Here is a 24,342-nt window from a genome sequence, read left to right as displayed (position 1 = left end):
TCCATGTCCAGACATGGCTGCTTGGGTTGGTTTGTTGATGTGTTGTGATGCGAACCGATGTGGTGTACGGTTTGAATGAGAGTGATCGTTACGGAAGGAAGGAAGGTCTTGAATTATAGAGACTTTAAACTTTTGCAGTTCATTCGTCTCTAGCCTTGAGAAAGGCCCTTTGAAAACTCTACTCTACTCTATTACTCTACTCCAGCGCTACTACCTCCGCCCTCTTGCCTTGAGAAAGGCACTTGATCCCTCGCCGTCCAGCCCGTCCAGCAACGATGTTGTCCAGTCGGTGTCCACACAAAGAATGATCGTTACGGCAGCGGAGCGGGGATTTTTAAGCTGACTGGCTGGCTCGAGAATTACGCATGTGTGAGACTGCGACCAATGTATCGTTCATTTTTTTCTTTTTCCTTTCCAAGCGTGCTTCATTCTATTTCGCTGCTGCTCTGGTTGCCCGTTTTGGTCAGTACGATTTGAGGAGCACAAAATGGACCAATCAAAAATGGGCATATTGTGCATTTGGACAATGCTTGATATTTCACAATTATTCAATTATTTATCTCAAGAAAAATGAAATGTTATTCTTTATGATAGATGCGTAGATATATTTCCTATCAATTGATGCAAAAACCTTTGCGATCTATTGAGAAATGCTCGAGTTATAAGCGTTCCAAATCTTGCATTTTTTCCTACTTGTTTAGTGCCTAGATTTCCATTTCACCCCCTATATCTTCCGGTTAGACGTAGTCCTACGTCAAAAGAAAAAAATGAACGAAACATTGGTCGCAGTCTCACACATGCGTAATTCTCGAGCCAGCCAGTCAGCTTAAAAATCCCCGCTCCGCTGCCGTAACGATCATTTTTGTGTGGACACCGACTGGACAACATCGTTGCTGGACGAGCTGGACGGCGAGGGATCGAGTGTCTTTCTCAAGGCAAGAGGGCGAAGGTGGTAGCGCTGGAGTAGAGTAATAGAGTAGAGTAGAGTTTTCAAAGGGTCTTTCTCAAGGCTAGAGACGAATGAACTGCTAAAGTTTAAAGTCTCTATAATACAAGACCTTCCTTTCTTCCTTCCGTAACGATCATTCTCATTCAAACCGTACACCACATCGTTTCGCATCACATCACATCAACAAACCAACACAAGCAGCCATGTCTGGACATGACAAAGGAGGAAAAGTGAAGGGAAAGGCAAAATCCCGCTCGAACCGTGTTGATCTGGAGTTCCCCGCAAGGGTAGCTAGGCCGAGCGCGTTAGTACCAGTGCACCAGTCCACCTAGCCGGCGTTATATAGTTTCGGCCGCCGAAGTGATCGAGTTAGCTGGTAAAGCTGCTCGCGACGATAAGAAAATCCGCATTCGGAACAGCACACATTCGGTTCGGTGGACATCAAGACAACAGGCAGTTGCAGCGAGTGGCGAGTGGCAAACGCAATCGCAAAACGGCATCAGGTAGCAGAAGAAAAAAGTTTGTTCTTTATACAAACTGCTTTGGTGGCAAATCCAGAACAAGGCGGCATCGAGGGCGTTCGAAATGGTTTTTTTTCAAAACCACGAGTACTAAGTTTTCTAAATTGGAACCATTCCAAGGCGCTTTTCAGGGCCATTAAACCTTCCAAAAAAGAGTTTAGGAAATACAGTTCAATGCTTTCTAAAACAATATCCAAAATAATAATAAAACACAAATTGATTTTTTCATAATTTGTTTGCCAGGATATGATGAGTATGTGAATTTGGCAGTTGTTCTGAGCTTATTTATTTTCACCAATTCTTAAATTGCTTCTAGATTGAAAGTACAGTAATTTACACTTATCTCGACATTTAGCTAATTGGACGGACCTGTAATGTGACATATTTAGTTGGACATTTTTGTAAACATAGAGTTCGGGGTCCAAATTATGACCCCACATTGAAAGTCGACACTGTACCACTGTCATCGCAAATGTTCAATTACAGATTAAAATTACCTCCAATCCGATACTGAGTGGTGGTAATGCGACGTGCCATTGAATGTAATTTACTGTAAAAAAAATATGTCACAAGCTGGATGGGAAGAAATTTTCCAACTGTGAAAGCTGTGGCGAGTGGCAAATGCAATCGCTAAACAGAAAGGTTTAGCCGAACAAGAAGGGGATATCGAGTAATAACAAAGCAACAAACTCTTTAGATTGAAGATAATTTTGTGATCCTGAAAAGGACCCTTTTTAGCCTGCATGTGAATCCAACGAGCGAACAAATCGTAATGAATGTATTTTTTTGCCATCGCTCCCTTTTAACGCTCATTCGTTCGTCTCGTTGGACTCGCCCCTCTGGCTCAGTCTGCCGATTTGTCTTCATCCTGTGAGTGTGTACCGCTAGAGTATAAAACACGCGGACCCCAAAAAAATATCTTATTTTCCTTCAAACCGTAAACCCGTGTGGTTGTACGGCATCGGCATCGTGGACGTAACAAAGGAGGACAAGTTAAGGGAAAGGCAAAGTCTCACTCGAACCGTGCAGGTCTCCAGTTCCCTGTTGGTCGCATTCACTGATTGCTCCGCAAGAGTAACTAGGCCGAACGGATTGGTGCCGGAGCACCAGTATACCTAACAGCGATTATAGAGTTTCGGCCGTCGGAGTGCTCGAGTTGGCTTGCAAAGCTGCTCACGACAATCAGAAAACCCGCATCAAGAACAGAGCAGCTTCGGTTCGGCGCTCATCAAGGCAACAATTAGTTTCAGTGAGTGGCAAAGTGTTTCTCCGGCACGTCGCATTAAATGTAATGTACTGAACAACATGTCACAAGCTGGATGGGAAGAAATTTTCCAACTGTGAAAGCTGTGGCGAGTGGCAAACGCAATAGATAAAAAGGAAGGTTTAACCGAACATATTGAACATAAGATGGAAATATCGAGTGATAACAAAAGTCTATCCTACGTCACTCCGGTTATGTCCCCGACATTACCCACCCGTCTTTTTTTTTTAAATCATTAATACTCGCATTCGCAGTCTTCAAGCCGGATGTTTCCAGCATTTTCAATTGGTCAATTAACGAATGATATGACTGGAGAAAACATTGTTGAAATTGTTCCTAGTGACACACAAAAAATTTTGAAATGGAAACTTTAATGAAGGAATATCTACTTTTACAACTAATATGTTTTATTGAAGTTAGCATAAACACCTCATAAAATGATCGCGGCAAAAGATGGAGGGATATTTAATCCATTGCGTTTGGAGAAGACACTATACTAGACCTGCTGGCGGGCGCCTAGGAATACCTACGCGGGCGACCGGTAGACCGCAGACTACCGTTTGGCCATCCCTGCTATATAGCATTGTGGAACTAAGCTGTCTGAACTATCAACACAGGCGACTCCCACAGCAACGGAATGGTCGTGTGGACTGACAATATTTTGCCCCAAATTATGTGACAGCACAAATTGCCGCCCCAACGCGTTTACTTTTTCGTGGGTTGTGATTAAAAGATGTCCTTCACCTGAACCTCCAGACGAGACAAGTGGAGGAATAGGTTTAGGTTATTTCTTTAAAATTTTTGTCAATGACCAGAAGGGTTTTGAATATGATAAGGTTTGACGGATGTTTTTTTCAAAGTCCCTATTTCTGAGATCTTGGATCCTCCCCTGGATTACCCTAGTGAGACGGTTGGACATAATCTTCTTGTCCCGGACACCAGTTCGCTGATATTGGCGCCGGAAGATGTAACGTAAACTCATGAGATGTTTAGTGGTGCTATCGATTTCGAGAGAGGTACTCACCTGACGTCGATGTAATGGAACCGCACTATCACGAGCGATGTAGATCGCCCGCTGGAAGGACTCCAGCGCTTGGTCGACCTCCTCCGGAGAATGCAAAGGGTGATTAGGGTTGAGGTTTTGGTCGACTATCCTCTGAAATTTGACCCAGTTGGCACGGTAATAGTTTCGTCGAGGCTGACTCTCCACCGTATCAGCAGAAGCTCCCAGTTCCAATACCACTGGATAATGATCGGATGAGAGCTCCTCGAAAACGACCGGATCCCCGGAGATGGCCATATTGGAAAGGAAAAAGTCCAGTATCTAATGAACCCCTGATTTGGAAATCCTGGTAGGGCTGTCCGGTGCCAGGATATTGTAATGGCCGGTCTCCAAGTCCTTCGCAAGGATAATCCCGTTACGGTTCCGTCTTCGATTTCCCCACAACTCATGCCGAGCATTCAAGTCACCTGCGACGATGTATTTCGCCCGCCACCGAGTTAGCTTAGCCAAGTCATTTCGTAGTAGAGCAGTCGAACCGTCCCTTATGTTGACTTGCTTGGGACAGTACGCCGCGATGATGGTGATTGGTCCTAGTGATGTACGAATCTCGATACCAATGGCTTCGATAGTTGTGAGCTGAAAGTTCGGCAGCAGGCGGCAGTCGATGTTCCGCCTCACAGCAATGGTTACACCCCCTCTATCGGCACTGGTCCTGTCAAGTCTTAGAAGCCGGAGTTCGGGAAGAAAAACGTTGATATTCGGCTTGAGGTGCGTCTCGATGATAATTTCTACATCGAGCTTCTTATTGTTGAGAAAATCGAGTAGCTCAACGTGCTTATTTCTCAATGAGCAAGCGTTACAATTTACTATTCTGACAACTTCACGGAACATACTTGTTGATCAGAGATAATCAGCTGTTCTGTTTTCGTTTTGTACATACGCATTATAGTGATGACCTCTGATATGAGCGTGGCTAGTTCCTGCGTCGCGAATGCAGTACTGTCGCGAGTTACACCAGACGCAACATCGGCGTATGACAATGGAGGAGCGGGGAAGTATCCTTGATTCGGCTGGGCAGCAGCAGCTGCGAGGCGGGTTGTTGACGGGTTGAAGCGGTTGTAGGTTAGGAACCGGTCTTCGAAAGCAGGATACTCAGTTTCTGAGATGACCGGTGGGGGGCGAACGTTGCGCTTGCGTCCAAGCTGGTGGGATGCTGTTGCTTTCTGTCGAATGGCGATAAATTCCGCCCGTTTAGGGCAGGTTCTAGTGGATGAGCGGTGTACGCCCTCACAGTTAGCACACTTTAATGATTTGTCATCAGTTAGGCCACAGGACACAGTGCGATGGTCCCCAGCACATTTACCACAGCATATGGCAATTTCTAGTTCCATGCCCGAACCCCGGACGATACAGCTCCCACGATACAATAACTCGGAACAAGTCTCCACTGGTTTTAAGCGCATTGATGTTGGTGGTACCCTTTGCGAAGTGCACCAAAAACAGCACATCCCTGAAGTTGTCATTGTTCGACCGGCGAGTCATCGCGTAAACATTTTCTGGCTTTAGTCCAATCCTAATCAGCTCAGCTTTCACAACGTCCGTGCCCAAGGACGGCAAACCACGTAAAACAACCTTTAATGGTTTCACTGAAGGCATATCATACGTATAAAACTGTATACTTTTAGTTTTCAGGTATGCACCAATTTGTTCACGGTTTAAGGTCAAGTTCGGAAAGCTCAGCGCCAAGTTTTACCAAGTCTTTCGTGGTCGTGAACAATGGCGGAATGCGCTCCTTCCTGACGACATCGCTGTGCGGTTCCAGCCACCAAGACACCAGCCATTTTGGAAATGTTTCAGAGAGTCGCAGGGAACACGACTTACCTATACCGCAGTCCGAATCCGAAGAGCCGAGAACTCGTGCTGCTTGATTGGGTTGAATGATGCAGGGCTAGCACGAACCTCAAAACAGGCGAAATATGGGTGACAGGGCTGTGTCGCATAGACACGGTACGTATATAAGGGTAGGCTGCGCATTTCAGGCGAAATACGTTAGATGTAAAAGAGAGGATTACATTCACCATTCACACAATCGCCATTACCACTGTCTTCCGGGAGCACTGAATAATGGTTACTCTGGAGGAGCTGACTATTTTCTGCATCCGCTGGAACAGCGGAATGTGTTCGGGCCTTTTTCGAAGGTCCTTCTGTGGCAGAATTACTGGAACGTTGACGCCTCACGTTCTCCTTTTTGGCGATATCAACCAAATACGCCAAAGCGTGCGACGTCGAATCAACTTCCAGCGGTAACGGTAAAATGAACGAATGAGAAGAAAACAAACTAAAGAGAGCGGAAAAAACACGTGTTGTCGCTGTGAATTATACACATAAACTGAATGATGAAGAGTGGATTTCCGAGCGACACTCGCTTTTATACCGATTGGTGTAATTTCAATAGCTTGTTTTGAAAGCAATTTTAAGGCTATTGAAACAAGTTTTTGGATCAAAAAATGACAAGCATATAACGCGTAGACATTTTATGTTTCGAATGAAGTGTTTATCATACAATTTCGTTCAGTTGTTTAGGAGCTATTAACGCTCAAAATCTCCTTCTCCGGCGTAACGCTTTCGTTTTTGAAACTTTGAACTTACACCCCAATATAGAAATGAAAGACGTAGTCCTGCGTCAAAACATTGGTTTTTTCAGCGGTTAGTTCAAATATATGCGCGTACCAATGCGCTTCACAGGAGCATTAGCTTTATATTGAACTATCTGACCCGGCAAACTTCGTCCCGTCCAAAGTTTGTTTTTTGTTATCAATACCTTCAAACATCCATGTTTTCTTACTAAGCGCAAGTTCATGAGTTCAATCACAGAACTGTTCATTGATTGATCTTCTCAATCATTTGTTTGTATTAATTAAATTTTTAATTGAATGAAATTGAATTCAATATATTTGCTTTGTGAGTAAAAAGATTGTATAATGCCATGTAAGGTCAATTCATGCATTGTGATGGATTATTTTCTTCGTTACAAGTAAATTTAATGACAGTCCTTTTACGTTTGGTATGATGTCTAAGGCGAAATATGTGAACGGAAGAATAATCAAACGTCATCTAATTCAGCCTCCTCAGATCCAGACATCTTGGTTTTGAAGTCTGTGCTAGGCAAACACCTTTCAGTCGGAGCAAAAATGCCCCGACTTGCGTGTATTTGCAATGCCGATTTTTCCAGACACTTTGGTTATAAGTCTGTATAAGGTAAACACGTTTCAGTCGGAACAAAAATACCCCCAACCTGCATTAATTTGCAATGGCAATTTCCTCAAACACCTTGGTTCTGAAGTCTGTGTTGAGGAAACACATTTCAGTCGGAACAAAAATGCCCCCGACTTACATGTATTTGCAAAACGAGGCAGTTAGGGCGTTTAGATAACGCTTAACATTTTACAGTGAATCAATTGTTTATCTAATGAAAAACAACATTTTATTAATTGCGATAGAAGCGTAGAAATATTCCCTATCAATTGATGCAATCATCTTTCCGATCCAGTAAGAAATATTTGAGTTATAAGCATTCGGAATCTTTCATTTTTTCCTGCATGTTCTGTATTTGAGTTTTCATTTTACCCCCCATATACTCCGGTTAGACGTAGTCCCACGTTAAAAATCCTAGTACTTCTACCAAAACTCATCATTATAATATCTGATTATTTTCAGCCACAATTTTCGTTCAAGATTTTTAACCACTTGCAAATAACATGTTTCTCCGTTACATGGAAGAAATGTGTGATACAGAAAATATGAAATAACTAGCTGACCCGGCAAACTTCGTCCCGCCCAAAATTCATTTTTTCTTATCACATCCACGTTTTCCTACTAAGCGCACGTTCATGAGTCCAATCGCAGAACTGTTCATTGATTGATCTTCTAATCTACCCTTTAAAAATATTTTTTACTATAAAATTTCAGTACTTCTATCAAAACTCGACATTATAATATCAGACTATTTTCAGACACAATTCTCGTGCAAGATTTTTCATCCACTTGCAAATAACATACTTCTCCGTTACATGGAATAAATATTTGATACAGAAAATATGATAGAATATAGACAGCCCTAAACCGGACAATTACTTTCTCGAGTTTTGCACATTCGACGATCCATTTTTATTTATATAGATAGAAAACGATATAGGAGTGCGTTTCATCACATTAAAATCCATTTCCACTTTGAAACGAAGACTGTTACCACAATTTTGTTACCACAAACATCAAATGGACTAACAACGTTTGTAACTATGTAATTGTAGAACATATGCGAGTTTGAATTTTCCTAGTTTTCTCATTATCTTTCCGAATTTTCCGAAAATTTTCAGTTGTCATGTTTGGTTGGAATATGGTTGTTTGAAATATGTGTATTATTTCTACTGGACTCCCTCTTCATTTCAAAGGAAAGAGGGGTGTCATACCATCATAGAACTATTTCTCGTATCCAAAAACTCTCACATCCCAAAATTGGCTCCATTTGCTTGATTAGTTTCATTTGCATGGCAGCCCCCCTAAGAGAGGGGAGAGGAATATCTCATCACCATAGAATCATTTATTGCAACCTAAAACTTCCCCATGCCAAATTTCGTTTCATTTGCTTGATTAATTCTCGAGTAATGTAGAAATTTGTGTTTCATTTGTATGGCAGCCCACCATTAGAGAGGGGGGGGGGGATTTGCCTCGAACTATCATAAGAATCTTCCCCGACCCCGAAATCCCTTACATACCAATTTTCATGTCGATCGGTTCAGTAGTTTCCGAGTCCATAAGAATCAGACAGACAGACAGAAATCCATTTATTTATAGAAATATAGAAATATATATAGAATAGATATCGAATTGATATAATTTTCCGTTCTTAATATTGAAATGTTGAGTTTAGATGACGAACAATCAATGAATTCGAATGTCTTGCATTTATTTTTGTTTCCATCCTAACTATATTTCCCGAAACCATCGTCTTACGAAACCACCGTTCTTGCAAAACACCAACGCATATGCTCAACGCCTAAGTCCAATTCCAAAGCCTTTCCAGCCGACCTCAGCCATAATTCATTCCTTCGTGCTTTGCTTACCGGAATCCACTTATCCCCGTGGTTTGTATTATTCGCGATCTTCTGTGCAGCCGCGACTCGATAGCACGCGCCCATGTCCGGACTCAAACGCCCCGCGGACAAGTTGGGGCGCATAAACGATCTATTGAACGGCGTTCGTTTGCATGCAGCCTAGGAGTGCTGAAAATTTCGCTCCAATAAATGACTTCTGCCGAGTCAACCGAAGAGAGTCGTAGATTGCTCAGAAATACTAATAAAATTAGACATCGATTACGGGCTTGCAGGCTCGATCAGGAAAAATGAGCGCTGATCATTCGAACTGGTTTCGCAGTATCGATTGAGAAGTTCAATCGATGTTGATAATCTGGATCAGATATTTGCTATATAACTTTTATTTTACAAAAAAATATTTTCTGAAAAAAAAATAAAACTTTTTTTCCTTAGGGTTTACTTTTAATACAATACGCCTTATCACAAAAATGCTCAGTCAGAGATGGATTCTAATCCAACCTGATCGTTCTCAAAAGCGAACACAAGCGCTCGATGCGACGCCTATTCTTCACTAGGGGAACTATACACCGTTGCTTTCGAACTCAATTCAAGAATGAAGGATGAAGAAACGCCTCGAGATATGCAATTGCATGTATTTTTAACGTTCATTTATTTCGATATCATGCGCATTGTGTACATATAACTTAACGATTTTAACATAAGCTAATTCATATTCCCTGCAAATAAATATGATACTTTCAAGGATATGTTGATGTTAACTGATTTATTCAGAATTAAAAATTATCATTACAAAAAATAAAAAAATTAAATGTTGTTCCGGTCTTGTCTGAGCTAACATAATCCTTAATATTAACTTTTCAACAATAGATAAACTTTTCGGTTCAACAACAATTTGGCTAGTAAAATGGTTGCTCTCCAAAATATATCGTATCTCACTATGATTATTGCGAAAATGTCCCTTGATTGTTATTGGTTGTGATTGTTCTTCTCAGGTGAATTCCGTTTGGCCCCACGTAAAGTGTGTAAAGATTCTATCATTTTGTTTCGTTGAGTATGTATTATCTCTCTCTATCTCTCTCTGTTAACATGTAGTTAAAACATTTAAAAAACAACATTTCACGCTTAGATTCTATTGTTCTGTATCCTCTGGTGATTCTTACGAGCTATCTATCATTGTTATACACTTACGAGCTTCTATACACAAAATACAACAATTGCAGCTTACCAAGCGCAGTGATAAAGTAGTTTTGTTTTTTTGGACACTTACACAAACTTTGAGCCTAAAATTCTCTGATATTGTATATGTTAATGTCGCGGTTATCCTTGATTCCGTTGCGCTTAGTTCATTTTTAAAAAATATTTTTGAGTGTGTGTTCCATTCCCGATTGATTTACTTATTGTTGCACAGTGTGAGGAACTCCTCTCGCGTCTTCGGATCATCACGAAACACGCCCAACATGGTGGAGGTCACCGTTTTGCTGTTGATCTTCTGGACGCCACGCATTACCATGCACATGTGTCTGGAGGAAGAAAAAGATGTTCATTCAAATATGAGCCAATAGATATTGGGTATTCGAGCCTACTTACACTCCTTCGATGATGACGGCAACTCCGGCGGGCTGAACGGCCTGGGTGACGGCCACCGCGATCTGCTTGGTCAAACGCTCCTGGACCTGCAGTCGGCGTGAGAATATTTCCACAATTCTATATAAGAGAATCAAAATGGTTGCCATTAGATATTCATCGAGTGAATGAGGGATATAAACTTTCTTACCTGGCCAATTTGCTGAGGCCGAGAATCTTCTTGCAGGGCAAATACCCGATCGAAACCTTGCCATAGAACGGAACCAAGTGATGCTCACACATTGAGAACATTTCGATGTCCTTTACCAAAACCATCTCGTCGTGATCCTCGTCGAAAACGGCGCCGTTGAGGGCCTCTGCAATGAATGAAAACATTGGATTTTAAAACTTAGCCTTTTCGCTATTTTTGGAGTGATCTGTTGCCTGATATAATCTGTTTTCAAAATCAATAATCATTTTTCATAGCGAACGTTGCTGACCTGCAGATAATGTACCGTAGGTACAAATATCTAAACAATTGGATTACGGAATAGGTTCCAAAATCTCAGATATCAAACTCGGTTTCCAGATTCAGTGCCAATCAATGTGAAGTCATTGGGGACATTCGCGCAGTGTTAGAGGTAAGCGTATAACAATTCCAGAATATTAGGCTTGAATCATGACGGAGGATTCTTGTTTTGGGAAGAGCATGACGAGGGTACATAATTTGGTATGTATTTGCACTAGCAAAAGAAAACCGTCGTTGATAACAGTTTTTGACACGGTCTAATACAAAATTAAAGTTTTAAGTAGTCAACCTTACCTAAACCTTTAATTTTGTATTAGACCGTGTATCGGTAATCAGTGAAAAAAGAGTGTCTGGTAGATCGCTTCCCGTTTTTTTTGCTGTATTCAACTTTCGCATAAAATTGGTGCGTAGCCAAATTAAAAAGATACTGTCGGGAGTTCTGAGCGTCACAACCTTTTGTCTACCGGCATGATCTGTGTGCACCATATGCGTGTAGCGTTTCTAAACTTATGTGGGTACAAGCTCTTATGAATTCCGTCTGCGAATGTCGGATCTCTATAGTAGCATGTCCGAAAAAGAACCTGAAACTATTGAGAACCAGAGCAGAGGCTTAAAGCTCTGTAATAGCTGTTATAGTTATTATGCCGAGAAACAAATGGATAAACCCCTATTCACATCACTGACCACAGCGAATCCCGATTTTTCGTACCTATACCCACTAACAATTTTTCTTTCCTTGATAACTGCAAGGGAACCACGCTATAGAGCCTTCTGGCAGCGACTGTCATACTAACATTCCTTCCCTTCATCTGGTGACTGTAAGGACGAGGTCGGCGACGTTTTTGACTATTTCGATTCATCGAAACTTGCACAATGAGAATGACTTTCTACTACCAAGCGTAATTCGGTGTGTTCTTTGTGCAGTTTCACCGGTCCAGGTCAATCACGGAGAGCAACTAAAGGGTGTGTCACATCAAATTGCATCACGGAAAAAACGCTGTAGAAGTTCGCCCAGTAGACCGATCCTTTTGAAAATTTTAGACAGTAAAATAAAAACTATTAAACAACTTTTGGCATTTTCTTCTTATTCATACTTTGAGCCAAGCCCGTATGCTCGCACCTTCCTCTTTACCCCGTCCATAAGGTTCTGTACAACGTCAGGTTGTAGTTTTTTTTTTTAACAGAAATCCATTTTTTCTTGAAGTCCGCCTCCGATTTGACAACTTTTGGGTTCTTCCGGAGGGCCTGCTTCATAATCGCCCAATATTGGGCGATGCTCCGGCGCGTTGGGCGGGTTCATTTCCTTTGGCACGAAGGTGACCCCGTTGGCTTCGTACCACTCCAACACGTCCTTTGAATAGTGGCACGGAGCGAGATCCGGCCAGAAGATGGTCGGGCCCTCGTGCTGCTTCAATAGTGGTAGTAAGCGCTTCTGTAGGCACTCCTTAAGGTAAACCTGCCCGTTTACCGTGCCGGTCATCACGAAGGGGGCGCTCCGCTTTTCGCAAGAGCAGATCGCTTGCCACACCATGTACTTTTTGGCAAACTTGGATAGTTTCTGCTTGCGAATCTCCTCCGGAACGCTGAATTTGTCCTCTGCGGAGAACAACAGGCCCGGCAGCTGACGAAAGTCCGCTTTGACGTAGGTTTCGTCGTCCATTACCAGGCAATGCGGCTTCGTCAGCATTTCGGTGTACAGCTTCCGGGCTCGCGTCTTCCCCACCATGTTTTGCCTTTCGTCGCGGTTAGGATCCTTCTGAACCTTGTATGTACGCAGGCCCTCCCGCTGCTTGGTCCGCTGGACGAATTAACTTGACAAATTCAGCTTATTGGCGACATCCCGGACCGAACTTCTCGGATCACGTCTAAACTGCTTAACTACGCGCTTGTGATCTTTTTCACTGACGGAGCATCCATTTTTGCCGTTCTTCACCTTCCGGTCGATGGTTAGGTTCTCGAAGTATCGTTTTAGTACTCTGCTGACCGTGGATTGAACGATTCCCAGCATCTTATCGATGTCCCGATGTGACAACTCCGGATTCTCGAAATGAGTGCGCAGGATTAATTCACGACGCTCTTTTTCGTTCGACGACATTTTTCCAAATTTACGAAAAAATGACAGTGAAGCATGGCCAACGTGATCTATACACTTTTATCTGATTATAAGCGAAAGCTGAAGATATAATTCCTAAAAATTAAATTTCTACAGCGTTTTTTCTGTGATGCAATTTGATGTGACACACCCTTTACGAAGTGTACAGTCTACTCAAGCCCAAGCTCAAACTCTTGTTAGTTCAAGCTTATATGTTTGGAATTCTGTAGAGTAGTGCGGGGCAAAGGTGCGCACGGGGCAAAAGTGCGCGTTGGCCTTTCTGAAGCAAACGAGCATAAAAGTTCTACAACAGTGTATTCGTTTGATACATTATTGCACCAGCAGCTCACACAAACAAACATATAATGAAAATGGCAAAAAAAGTTATGAGAATGCCGATTTACATACCTAAAATAACTGGAATGTTCGAAACTACACTGTCAAGGAAACCTTCATTCTATAGTAGATGATAGTGCGTATTCGTTTTTGTGAAAAAGTGGATCTTGCTGAGGCAAACTTCATTCTTCGCGAGGACACCGACTAGACAACACCGTTGGTGGGCGAGCGATCCAATGGTTTTCTCAAGGCAATGGGGGTGGAGGAGTAATATGAGGAAAGAGTAGAGTTTTTCAGTGATTGGTTTCGCATGACGGTAGGAAAACTCTCTCCACAAAGGATAACAGCTGCGCTTATCTCGAGCATGTATTGTTCTGCGCGCACAAGAATGAATCATCAAACAATTATCGTCAAATGATTCTGCAATAAAAAAAAAACATTTCAGGGCGACCAAACTGTTAGAATGGTTATTTCAAAATTTTCGTAGCATTATAATATAATATCCCTAGTTCTAAACAAGCGACTTGAATTGAACTACAGCGTAGTTCTACGTCAACAATGTGGTCGTGTCTTGAACACAACCTCCTAATTTTAAAAAAAAATCACTTGTGAGGCAAAAGTGCGCAGCGGCTGCAGGGCAAAAGTTCGCACCAGGGTTTTGCTCTAAAAAAATTTACAAAATGTTTCCAACCAAATTTCCTACGGGACCCACAAGAAGACAACTGATTTGAAGAAATGCACTCCAGAAATGCTCAAATGGCCCGACAGAGACTTCGGGAGGGAGTCGCGAAGCGTTGGAATGCGGCAGACCTCCGGACAGTTTGGCGGGTTCATGTCCTTTGGAACAAAATGGACAGAATTGGCCTCATACCACTCCAGGACACTTTTAGAATAGTGGCATGATGCCAAATCTGGCCAAATTAGCGGAGCTTCGTCGTGCTGCTGCAAAAACGGCAAAAGGCACTTCTCGAGGCATTCAGATTCGTAGATCTCGCCATTTACTGTGCCCTTTGTCACGAAAGGCTCACTCCTCAGTCCGCAAGAGCAGATGGCCTGCCAAACGAGATATTTGGAGGCGAACTTCGACATTTTCTTCTTCTTAAATTTGTCGTCCACATCGAACTTGCTCTTGCCGGTTAAAAACTCCAACCCCGGAATTTGCTTAAAATCGGCTTTTATATACGTTTCGTCGTCCATCACACAGCAGCCATATTTCGTCAGCATCTTCTCGTAGAGCTTCCGTGCCCGAGTTCTAGCCGTCGATTGTTGCCGCTCATCGCCGTTTGGGAAGTTCTGTACCTTGTATGTATGTAGTCCAGCTCTCTTCTTTGCATTCTGGACGTAGCTCTGCGGCATGCCGATATTTTTAGCCAAATCACGGCTTGAGACGTTGGGATTTGCTTTAATCATCCGCTTCACCTTTCCCTCCGTCTTTTTGTTCTCCGGTCCCGGTTTTCTTCCAGCTCCTTTGCCGTGGTCCAATGTCAACCGCTCCTGGAACCGCTTCAACACTCTGGAGACGGTTGCATGGAGAATGTTCAACATTTTTCCCAACTGCCGTTGCGACAGGTCAGGAAATTCCAGGTGTTTGGAAAGAATTTGTTCTCTCGACTCGCATTGGTTCACCTCCATTTTCGTTGAATCGAAAAACACGACTTCGAGTTTGACAGCGTGTAGACAACATTTCTGACATTTCTACTTCTGCTGGAATGTGCCAGCGAGCACCAAGGGCGGTTCAGACAAGCATTTACGAGTGAGCAGGATCCGGGGAACCATTGTAGAGCACCGGACAAAGCTTTCTATGGTATGACTCTCAAAGATTTACGACGCCAGGCCTTTTGATTTTGCGAAGGCCAACAACCTCCAGCACTAATTCAACCATGTTGCAAAACTGGCAGGGAGAGATTGGGCTTCTAGCTGCATGAGGAACCATCGTCTGTCTCTTCGAACCCCACAACGGCGCAACTTAAGTTGCTTAACAGCGCTCCAAGGCAAAGCGTCGGAATCATCAGAACCGAATCCAAGATGAGGAAGAAAAATAAACAATTGCTTAAAAATAACTTAAAATGAATTACAAATGAAAAATATTTTTATTTTCACCATGCATTCAATTCAATAACGGTTATGTTTTTTTTATGTTTATGTTTTCACAATAAACTTCAAATAAACTTTTTTTTTCAACAATGAGTTTCAAATAAATCAGGTGAAGGTAACTTTGTATTTACAAACTTGATCAATATGAGTAAAAATGATTTGATGTCCATTCCTCACGATTTAACTCAAGAACGGAGCAAAGGATTCAAACAGTCAGTATCAGGATTGATGCGTCTTAGTCTGCATCAGGTTTATATGTCAAAAAGAAATTATATAACGCAAGTATAGATTACGTACATAAAAGTTCGTCGGGTCAGCTAGATTGTTAATAGAAAGAAATTCTGTTTCAAATGTTGGACGTTTTCAGATATCTAATATTGTCAGTCTTTTCCCTCCCAAAAATTTCCACGTGGTATGTTCGACCATAACACCCACTCATCTCCACCCATAAAACATCATACAGCATCCCCGTCCTCCCCACTGGATGATGCCTACACACTCTGATGGTTCTCCCGCTGGTAATGATAAAACATTTATTTTTGCTACAAGTTACCTCAGAAGTACAATTCAATAAGTGGTAATGATAAATCATCTATTTTTGTTACAAGTGCAATTCAATAAGTGCGCACTTTTTGGGGGCGAAAGTACGCATTAGTCATTATGTATTAAAATAGGTTTTTGCCCAACTACAAACAAAACTCGAGAAGTTCTTGTACTACGTTTCGGAGGTTATATATATATATATATATATATATATATATATATATATATATATATATATATATATATATATATATATATATATATATATATATATATATATATATATATATATATATATATATATTATTCGCTTCTATTTCAAGAGTTATTGGATGACAACAGTTAGGTGCGCACTTTTGTCCCGCACTTCTCTATACCCATCAAGAGTCATTCAATAGTCGGAAATATTGTATTGAGCTGTGTAATTTGTTTCGCAAAAATTTGCTAAATTATTGGCTCCGATGTTTCTATTGACGCTGACTGCCTAGGACTGACAGTTACAAAATAAAAAAAAATAAAAATAAAAACGGTTTGTTTTCGGATGTTTTATAAAATGTGACTACTTTATAGTAGAATTTCTGAGTATTTCCTATTTATGCAATAAAAATCTTTGGGAGCTGGTACCGACACTGATATTGTGCTCATGACGCTCATGATGCCGCAAGAAAAATGCGGGACTCAACGTGTTAAGGAACTTTGCATTCTTGAAAGATTCAAATATATCATATATCATTTTCTCTCAAAAACGTTTTTTTTTTCAAATTCTCTAAAAAATTATAAGAGGTTGTGAAGATACGACCGCATTGTTGTCGTAGAACTACACTGTTATTTTATATAAGTCGCCACACATTGTTGGCTTGAAACTACTAGGAATATAAGCACTTCTCATCATTTTGCGCTATTCTCAAAAGACACGCTTCTGTTAATATTACTGGCCTCAAAAAAAGTTGCATTACTTTCTCATGCTCGAGAGGAGCGCAGTTGTCACCTTTAGTGGAGGAGGTTTTGCTACTGGCAAGTGAAACCTAATCACATACAACATCCCAGAACGACATTTACTTTCTTGGTGACTAAACAAGCGAAATAAACTCTTTTTGTTAATACAACCTCGAAAACAGTAGCTTTAATGCTTCATAATGATCAATATTAGCGCAAATGCAATCTTAGTTGAAGGCAGTTTTGCGACTGCCACGCGAACCCAAATAACTTTTAACATGCCAGTAAGACATTCAAGATACTTGGTATTCCCCAAATAATTTTTTGGCGCACAACCTTAACGCCTGCTTCGCCATAACGTCAGTTTAATGCATTGATGCATTCTCAAAGGCACCAAAGAAGCGCTTATTATAACGGAAAACAAACAATGTTGACTGCTTGGAGAAAGACTGAATTATGCCACATAGCTTGTACTCTGCTGTAACACCCATCGATGCGAATTCGCTGATCAGTTTGTCAAGAGCGACCGCCTTCACCACCAGCGGAGGGACCTTGATTTTGGTTGCTACCTGGGTAACGGTGTTTACATTTTCTGAAATCGCCTACTTCGCTGCTGTTCGATGCGGTGTCACCACTCGCGAAGGCTCGGTTCAGTGCGAGCGCTTTTCACTGCACTAACATCGCGTGCACCATTAGATGACGCTTGCCTCGAAATTTTATTGCCCCTGGCAATGCGTTCGTTTTTTGCAGGGCTCGAGTCTGCCTTCCTCTTCTTCTTGCTCATCACACAGCGTCCAATTTATGACGCGAAAAGAAAAACACACGATACGAATAACGCGAAAAACGAACAGAAAAATCAAACGACGATATACAAGTTGGATTACCACTGGTGGGGTCCAATCTTAGATCGAAGCGCAGCGAAAGCAAAGTGAACTGGATTGCTCAACAGTCCGATACCGAATGAAAGTTTGTCTCAGCGAAGGAAGGAAGGTATTGTATTATAGAGACTTTAAACTTTGCAGTTCATTGGTCTCTAGCCTTGTGAAAGGCCCTTTGAAAACTCTACTCTACTCTACTCCAGGCATTCTTTTATGGAGATTCCTGGGAAAATAATGTTTTACTCGTAACATTTTTGTGTGTAAATTCTCGCGTTTGAAATGTTCTTGACATGTTTCTAAATAGAAAAAAGTTTGCAGAACGTTTCAATCGCAATTATATAGATTAAATAGTTTATATAGAATAACAATTTAAGGCAAAATCTGTTTGGTAAGCGGAAAACCCGAAGAAGGGATGGTCCGATTTTAGCCTTTTTATTTTGTTGTATTCGTCTCTTGCTGTAGATCAATATAGTGAAGAGAAAAACCGGAAAATTTTCGGAAAACTCTGAAAGAAGGTCGGAAAATTGAATTCCCACATGTTCTAAAATTACATCATAATAAGCGTTGTTAGTCCATTCGATGGATTGATTTTCAGGCGAAATAACGCATTTCCATATCTTATATCTATAAATAAAAATAGAAGGCCAAATGTGTTGGTAAGCGCAAAACCCGAAGAAGGGATGGTCCGATTTTAGACTCCTGTATTTTGTTGTATTCGTCTCTTCCCGTAGATCAATATAGTGGAGAGAAAAATCGGAAAATTTTCGGAAAATCCTGAAGGAAGGTCGGAAAATTCGGAAAATTGATTTCCCACATGTTCGAAAATTACGTCATAATAAGCGTTGTTAGTCCATCCGATATTTGCGCTAACGAAATTGATCTTTGTTCGTAAGTGGAAATGGATTTTCAGCCGAAATAACGCATTTCCATATCTTATGTCTATAAATAAAAATGGAAGGCCAAATGTGTTGGTAAGCGCAAAACCCGAGGAAGGAATGGTTCAATTTGAGTCATCTATATTTTGTTGTATTCGTCTCTTCCCGTAGATCAATATAGCGGAGAGAAAAATCGGAAAATTCGGAAAATTGAATTCCCATATATTCTACAATTAGCTAAGCGTTGTTAGTCCATTTGATGTTGGCGCTAACGAAATTGATTTTTGTTCGAAAGTGGAAAAGGATTTTCAGACGGAATAATGCATTCCTATATCTTGTATCTATATAAACAAAAATGGAAGGCCAAATGTGTTGGTGTGCCCTAAACCCGAGGAAGGATAGGTCCGATTTGAGCTGTCTTTATTTTACAATATTCTCTGTATAAAACATGTATTCCATGCAACGGAGAAACATGTTATTTCCAAATGCTTGAAGAATCTTGAACGAGAATTGTGTCTGAAAATAATTTTATATTATAAGGACGAATTTTTGTAGAAGTACTAGACAATTTATAGTAAAAGTGATTGGACTCACTAACGTTCACTTAGTAAGAAAACGTGGATGTTTGAAAGTATTCAAATCGAAAAATCTATTTTGGGCGGGATTAAGTTCGTCGGGTCAACTAGTTTACATGTAAAAATGTTACGAGTTAAACATTAGTAGTAATTTTTCAAAGAAAACTTGACAAATTGTTTCTACCATTTCCCTGTGGCAGTGCCCTTCTGGCCATTTTTTCTGATTTCAATAAGATCAAGATGATATGTGTAAAAAATTCGAACAGCGTGGGGAAAGAGCTTCTATGGCTCGCTAAGGGTGCTCATACACTCTTTGGACGAATACAAATATTTGACTTTTTCTGACAGATAAAATTTGGTCAACGTGTACTGACAAATATATTCGATACAATACACAACGAGCAAATATTCTGATTACCTTAAATGAGGGCTTAGAATGCAAGGGGTGTAAGTGAATTGATCGATTTCTCTTCATCAACTTTGTCTTTCGTGAATAACTCAGCGCACAAAAACGTTCCAATTTGATTTTGCTATAGAAACCGATAATTGAGGTTCTGACCTATCGTCCACATTGTCAAATAAACTGGGAATGTGTTTGCAGTTAAGTTATAATCAAAAGAGAAAGTCGATAAAGAGAAATCGATCAAGTCACTTACACCCCTTGCATTCTAAGCCCCTCACATATTTCAATCGATTTTTTTTTCATGTTCGATGCTTGATACTGTTTGCCACTGTTGAAAATTGAAGAGTAACAAACAATATAGCGAATTATTGTGATAGCAGCTATTATTTACCCCAATATACAATATGAGGGGCTTAGAATGAAAGAAAGGGGTGTAAGTGATTTGATCGATTTCTCTACATCGACTTTCTCTTTTGGTCATAACTTAGCTGCAAATACATTCCCAGCTGCATTTGACAATGCGGAAGATAGGTCAGAACCTCATCTATCGGATTCTATAGCAAACTCAAATTGGAACGTTTTTGCAGTTGAGTTATTAACTGAAGAAAAAGTTGATGAAGAGAAATCGATCATGTCGTTTACACCCCTTGCATTCTAAGCCCCTCATATATTATAGCACTCGTTCACAAACTGGGCTGGAAGGGCAACTGAGCGAACTGGGCTGACATGTCAAACATCAAATAAAACTTTAAGGGAATTTCAATGAATTGTATGGCTGTAAAAAAAATCGTGAGTTTGTGAACGTTTCGATTTGGCCATGAATGTAGTTGTCAGTACAGTGTGACGTTTCTAATCTCACTTTACCTCTGTTTAGACGTTGGACTACGTCTTTCATTTTTATACTGGGGTGTAAGTTCAAAGTTTTGAAAACGAAAGCGGAAAACGAGATTTTGAGCGATAATAGCTCCAAACTGAACGAAATGGTATGATACACACTTCATTCGAAAGATAAACTGTATACGCGTTCTATGCTTGTTACTTTTTGATCCAAAAACTTGTTTCAATAGCCTTAAAATTGTTTTCAAAACAGGTTATTGAAATCACATCAATCGGTATGAGAGCGAGTGTTGCTCGGAAATCCACTCAGTTGTGATTGCGCAACGATTAAGGTACCATCGCTGGAATGAATGGGTGTTTCCCTAACAAAGACTTCAAAACCATGGAGCCAGGGGAAACTGGTATTGCAAATTAGATGCAAGCAGCGGGAACTTTTGTACTCGTTTGCGTTTTTGCAAATCGAAATGTTTCCCTAACACAGACTTCAAAACCATGGAGCCTGGGGAAACTGGCATTGCAAAATAGATGCAAGTTGTGAGTAATTTTTACTCGTTTGCGTTTCTGCAAATCGGAATATATCTCCAACACGGGTTTCAAAACCATCAATACATACAAAAGATAGCTCTGCGCAGCAGCGATATCATACCCAATGAGGAACATCCGAGGTGCGATTATTGCTAATTGAAAACACACAAATGATTACTAAGCCAACGACAGTCCTACGTCAACCTTGCGGTTATATCATAGGTATAACCCATCGATAGTTTTTAACCATCTTGAAATTGGATATACAAAAGGCTTCTACTGACTGGATCAATGTGGAAATAATGTCAATTTTTATAATAACTAATTGTATTCGAATGCCCCTCAAAACACTAGCACTAATATCGCAGACCTCTTGGCCAAGAGATTGACCAACTGACAGATATTAATAAAAAAATCCCGTTACATTGAATATTTCAACTTGTTTCGATTAATTTAGCGCTTTGAATCTTTTATAAAAATGAACAATTACTCATGAATCTTTCTTCTGGTATGAGATGGCACCATAGTTATCATCATCATCATTATCGATGTATGACAGCTGGTATGATCATTTCTTTTGGGAAATGTTCAAAGATTGGCCGTATTCGATTCAATACAGTGTTCACATTGGTTCTTCCCGCAGTAAGAGGACGGTTCAATCAAATCCCCTAATCCCTTTGGAATTTCCATTTCCATGAGCACTTGGATTCGGAATTCGAAGGAATGAATCTGTTACGTCCCATAATCCCGGAGCGACTTTGGCACATTCGGAACTCGTGATCCGAAAAATAGGCTAAAATTGTCTTTAAGTAATCTTAACGAAATCAACACTCCCACAGAAAGCAATCAGATTAGTTTCTCCGTGGAGAACATTCAAAATTATTTTTATCGTCGATGGATTTTGTCCACACCGAAGCCGAGGCTTGTTTCGGACGAGAACTTTCCGTGGTAACGACTTCCAAATCCAGTGCACATTTTGACAGTCTGTTTTTATTCCCAACGCGGGAGGCGGAAATTACCATTCGAAAGTCACAATCAAGTGAAACGCTGTGCTAGTGAGAACTCTGTTCTGTGTTCCACTACCAGATCTATCCGGAAGCTCGAAATGTGGGGATGTTCAAAAGCGTTGTTTTGATATTTCATAATGTTGTTTAGTTTATGCTTCGCAATTATCCGGTTTTTGGTTTTTTATTGGATTGGATATTGAACATCCCCAGGAGCGCCTCAGCATTATGGTAACTGTCGAACATTTCCCGCACTTGAATTGGAACTTTTTTCGAGAGCGCAGTTGTAGATCCAACGAAAAAATAAAAGGTGATGGAGCCTTCGATTGTGAGGCATTCTTTCTTCCTTCCATCCTACGACCACCTCTTCAAGTAGCATTGCAGCAGGAAATCGGGGCAAAAATCGAGATCAAATCGAAATGGTTTATTTTTCGGAGATGAGGCAGCAGTAATCCCCGGCACGCATCTCATTGTAAATTTTACGCCAATAGCGGTGGGAAACTTCTCTAGTGGGTTCATCAGGACTTTCAAGCACTTGGGCTGAGAGCTTTACGGTTGTGTTTGAAATGAGGTTATTTTTGTCGAATTCAAATTATCATTTGAATGAGATTTCCTCGTGCAGTCGTGTTACACAAATGGAACACATCTATTCATAACAGTGAATGGTAAAATGAAGTTGTTATTAACCGCGTCTTATCGCAGGTTGAAACTTTTCCCATCGAAAGTGGGACACGTTATGGTGTCATCAATGTATATCGGAACACTTTTCATAGCGAGGAAAACTTTCCACCAACCTGTAGAGCTCACTCCGTACGGTGTTTCAATTTGATTTACATAAATTGACTTCGTTATCTAAAGTGGCGTTTTCGTCAGCCGGCGAAAGTCGATGACAATCGACTGTGAGTCGATCCCGGGTCGAACACCAGCTGGCGCTGCGGTGTTTGACTTTGTTGTTCCATCATACAGAGCTGGGCTGCTGGGTGTTGTGTCGAATATGTATCAACCGACACAGTTTTGCTAACGACTAATTTGATTTCCGACAATAGGTGGATGATGATATAGACATCAATATGGTGAAAACGGCGACGGAAAATAGTTCCTTGCAAAAGGTTTCTAATAGTGTCAATTATTTTACTTTGATATATTTTTGACGCAGCGTTCGTTGGTTTGCTGAAGAAACATTAAAAACTGATTCGATTTTAGTTAGAACAACTATACTATATCGAACATTGAAAAATTGATAGGAGCAAGTCTAAAAATTTCCCTGACTCAGTATTATGAATGGGCCATGTAATCACGAAAAAATGTGTTTCTAATACACTACATGTAAACCTTTTTTTTAGGGCTCGCATAAAAAAGTTTCCCCAAGAAAATAACCAAAATCCACGCCGATTTCCTTTTGTTTCTCTGCTTTGCGATGTGACAGTCTGCCTTTTTGGTTGCGCGTGGCTGTGTTGTGCTTTTAGTACTTTTAGAATGATATGAGATGCGGATAATTAGACGCAAATATGCTTTTATCACACTGAAATGCATATGAAACATCGAGAAAAAAACGAAAAGGACAATAACTTTCTAAAATATGCTTCTTTTCATAAACCGCACAAAAAAATCGCATAAAAAACTTGTTTCAGTACATTCTCTGAAAAAAAAAATGTTAATGGTATAAAGTTTATAACGTTTCGATATGAAACAGCCACTTTTGGCCATTGTACCATCTTCACTTGATGGAATTTTAACCTTTAGATAGCGTTTTGTTCCTTGTAAACAAATCTTAATTGTCATTTTTTACCATTATTTCAAAATAAAGTTGTGTCAACTTTACAGCATGTAAAAATAAAAAAAGGAAGAAAACGAAAGGACGCCTCGTGTGAACTGGCGAAATTGCAGAAATTTTCCAAAAGCACATGATTTTGGTTTGTCCAGTCGAAAATATGATCATGGTTTGTCCATTTTTTTGAATACTCTAGTTCAGCGCACCTGTGTCAAATCAGGTATTCAATTTTTTCCAAACATATAAATAAAATAGTCTTCTTCATGATTTACAGTAGTTTTACAGGATATTTTTATGGATTCACATGTTTTGAAGGTTAATAAAATCCACCTTCTATATAGCTATATTTTAATCAACCACCAGAGGTTTATTTGGTACGTATTCAGACCTTTTCTGGATTATAACACTTACAAATATTGTAAACATCGTGCTTGCATACCATTTCGATCCGGTTTATACATCTATGTCATGTAATTAATGCATCTCGATGAACTCAATTCTGATCATGGTTTGTTCAAGACGCTGATGTT

At 40.5% G+C, this 24,342-nt stretch overlaps 1 protein-coding gene and 1 pseudogene across 4 annotated transcripts in view; one reads left to right on the top strand and one right to left on the bottom strand.

The window, feature by feature from the left end:
- Nucleotides 1–9,469: 9,469 nt before the first annotated feature.
- The window catches only part of LOC129769434 (GTP cyclohydrolase 1), a 65,094-nt gene continuing 50,221 nt past the window's right edge, over nt 9,470–24,342 (bottom strand). For all 4 annotated transcript variants that reach the window (XM_055771713.1, XM_055771711.1, XM_055771710.1 and 1 more), the window contains 3 exons: nt 10,626–10,791; nt 10,439–10,555; nt 9,470–10,371 (listed from right to left, as the gene is read on the bottom strand). In XM_055771713.1, coding sequence (XP_055627688.1) covers nt 10,242–10,371; nt 10,439–10,555; nt 10,626–10,791 — 413 coding nt within the window. In that variant the 3' untranslated portion in view covers nt 9,470–10,241. The remainder of the gene's footprint in view (nt 10,372–10,438; nt 10,556–10,625; nt 10,792–24,342) is intronic.
- On the top strand, nt 21,133–21,205 carry LOC129772351 (U4 spliceosomal RNA; annotated as a pseudogene).

This window comes from Toxorhynchites rutilus, chromosome 2 (assembly GCF_029784135.1).
Source record: "Toxorhynchites rutilus septentrionalis strain SRP chromosome 2, ASM2978413v1, whole genome shotgun sequence".
In the NCBI taxonomy this organism is placed as follows: Eukaryota; Metazoa; Arthropoda; class Insecta; order Diptera; family Culicidae; genus Toxorhynchites; species Toxorhynchites rutilus.
Note: the sequence above shows the minus strand (reverse complement) of the source record. Positions and strands in the feature narration are given on the sequence as shown.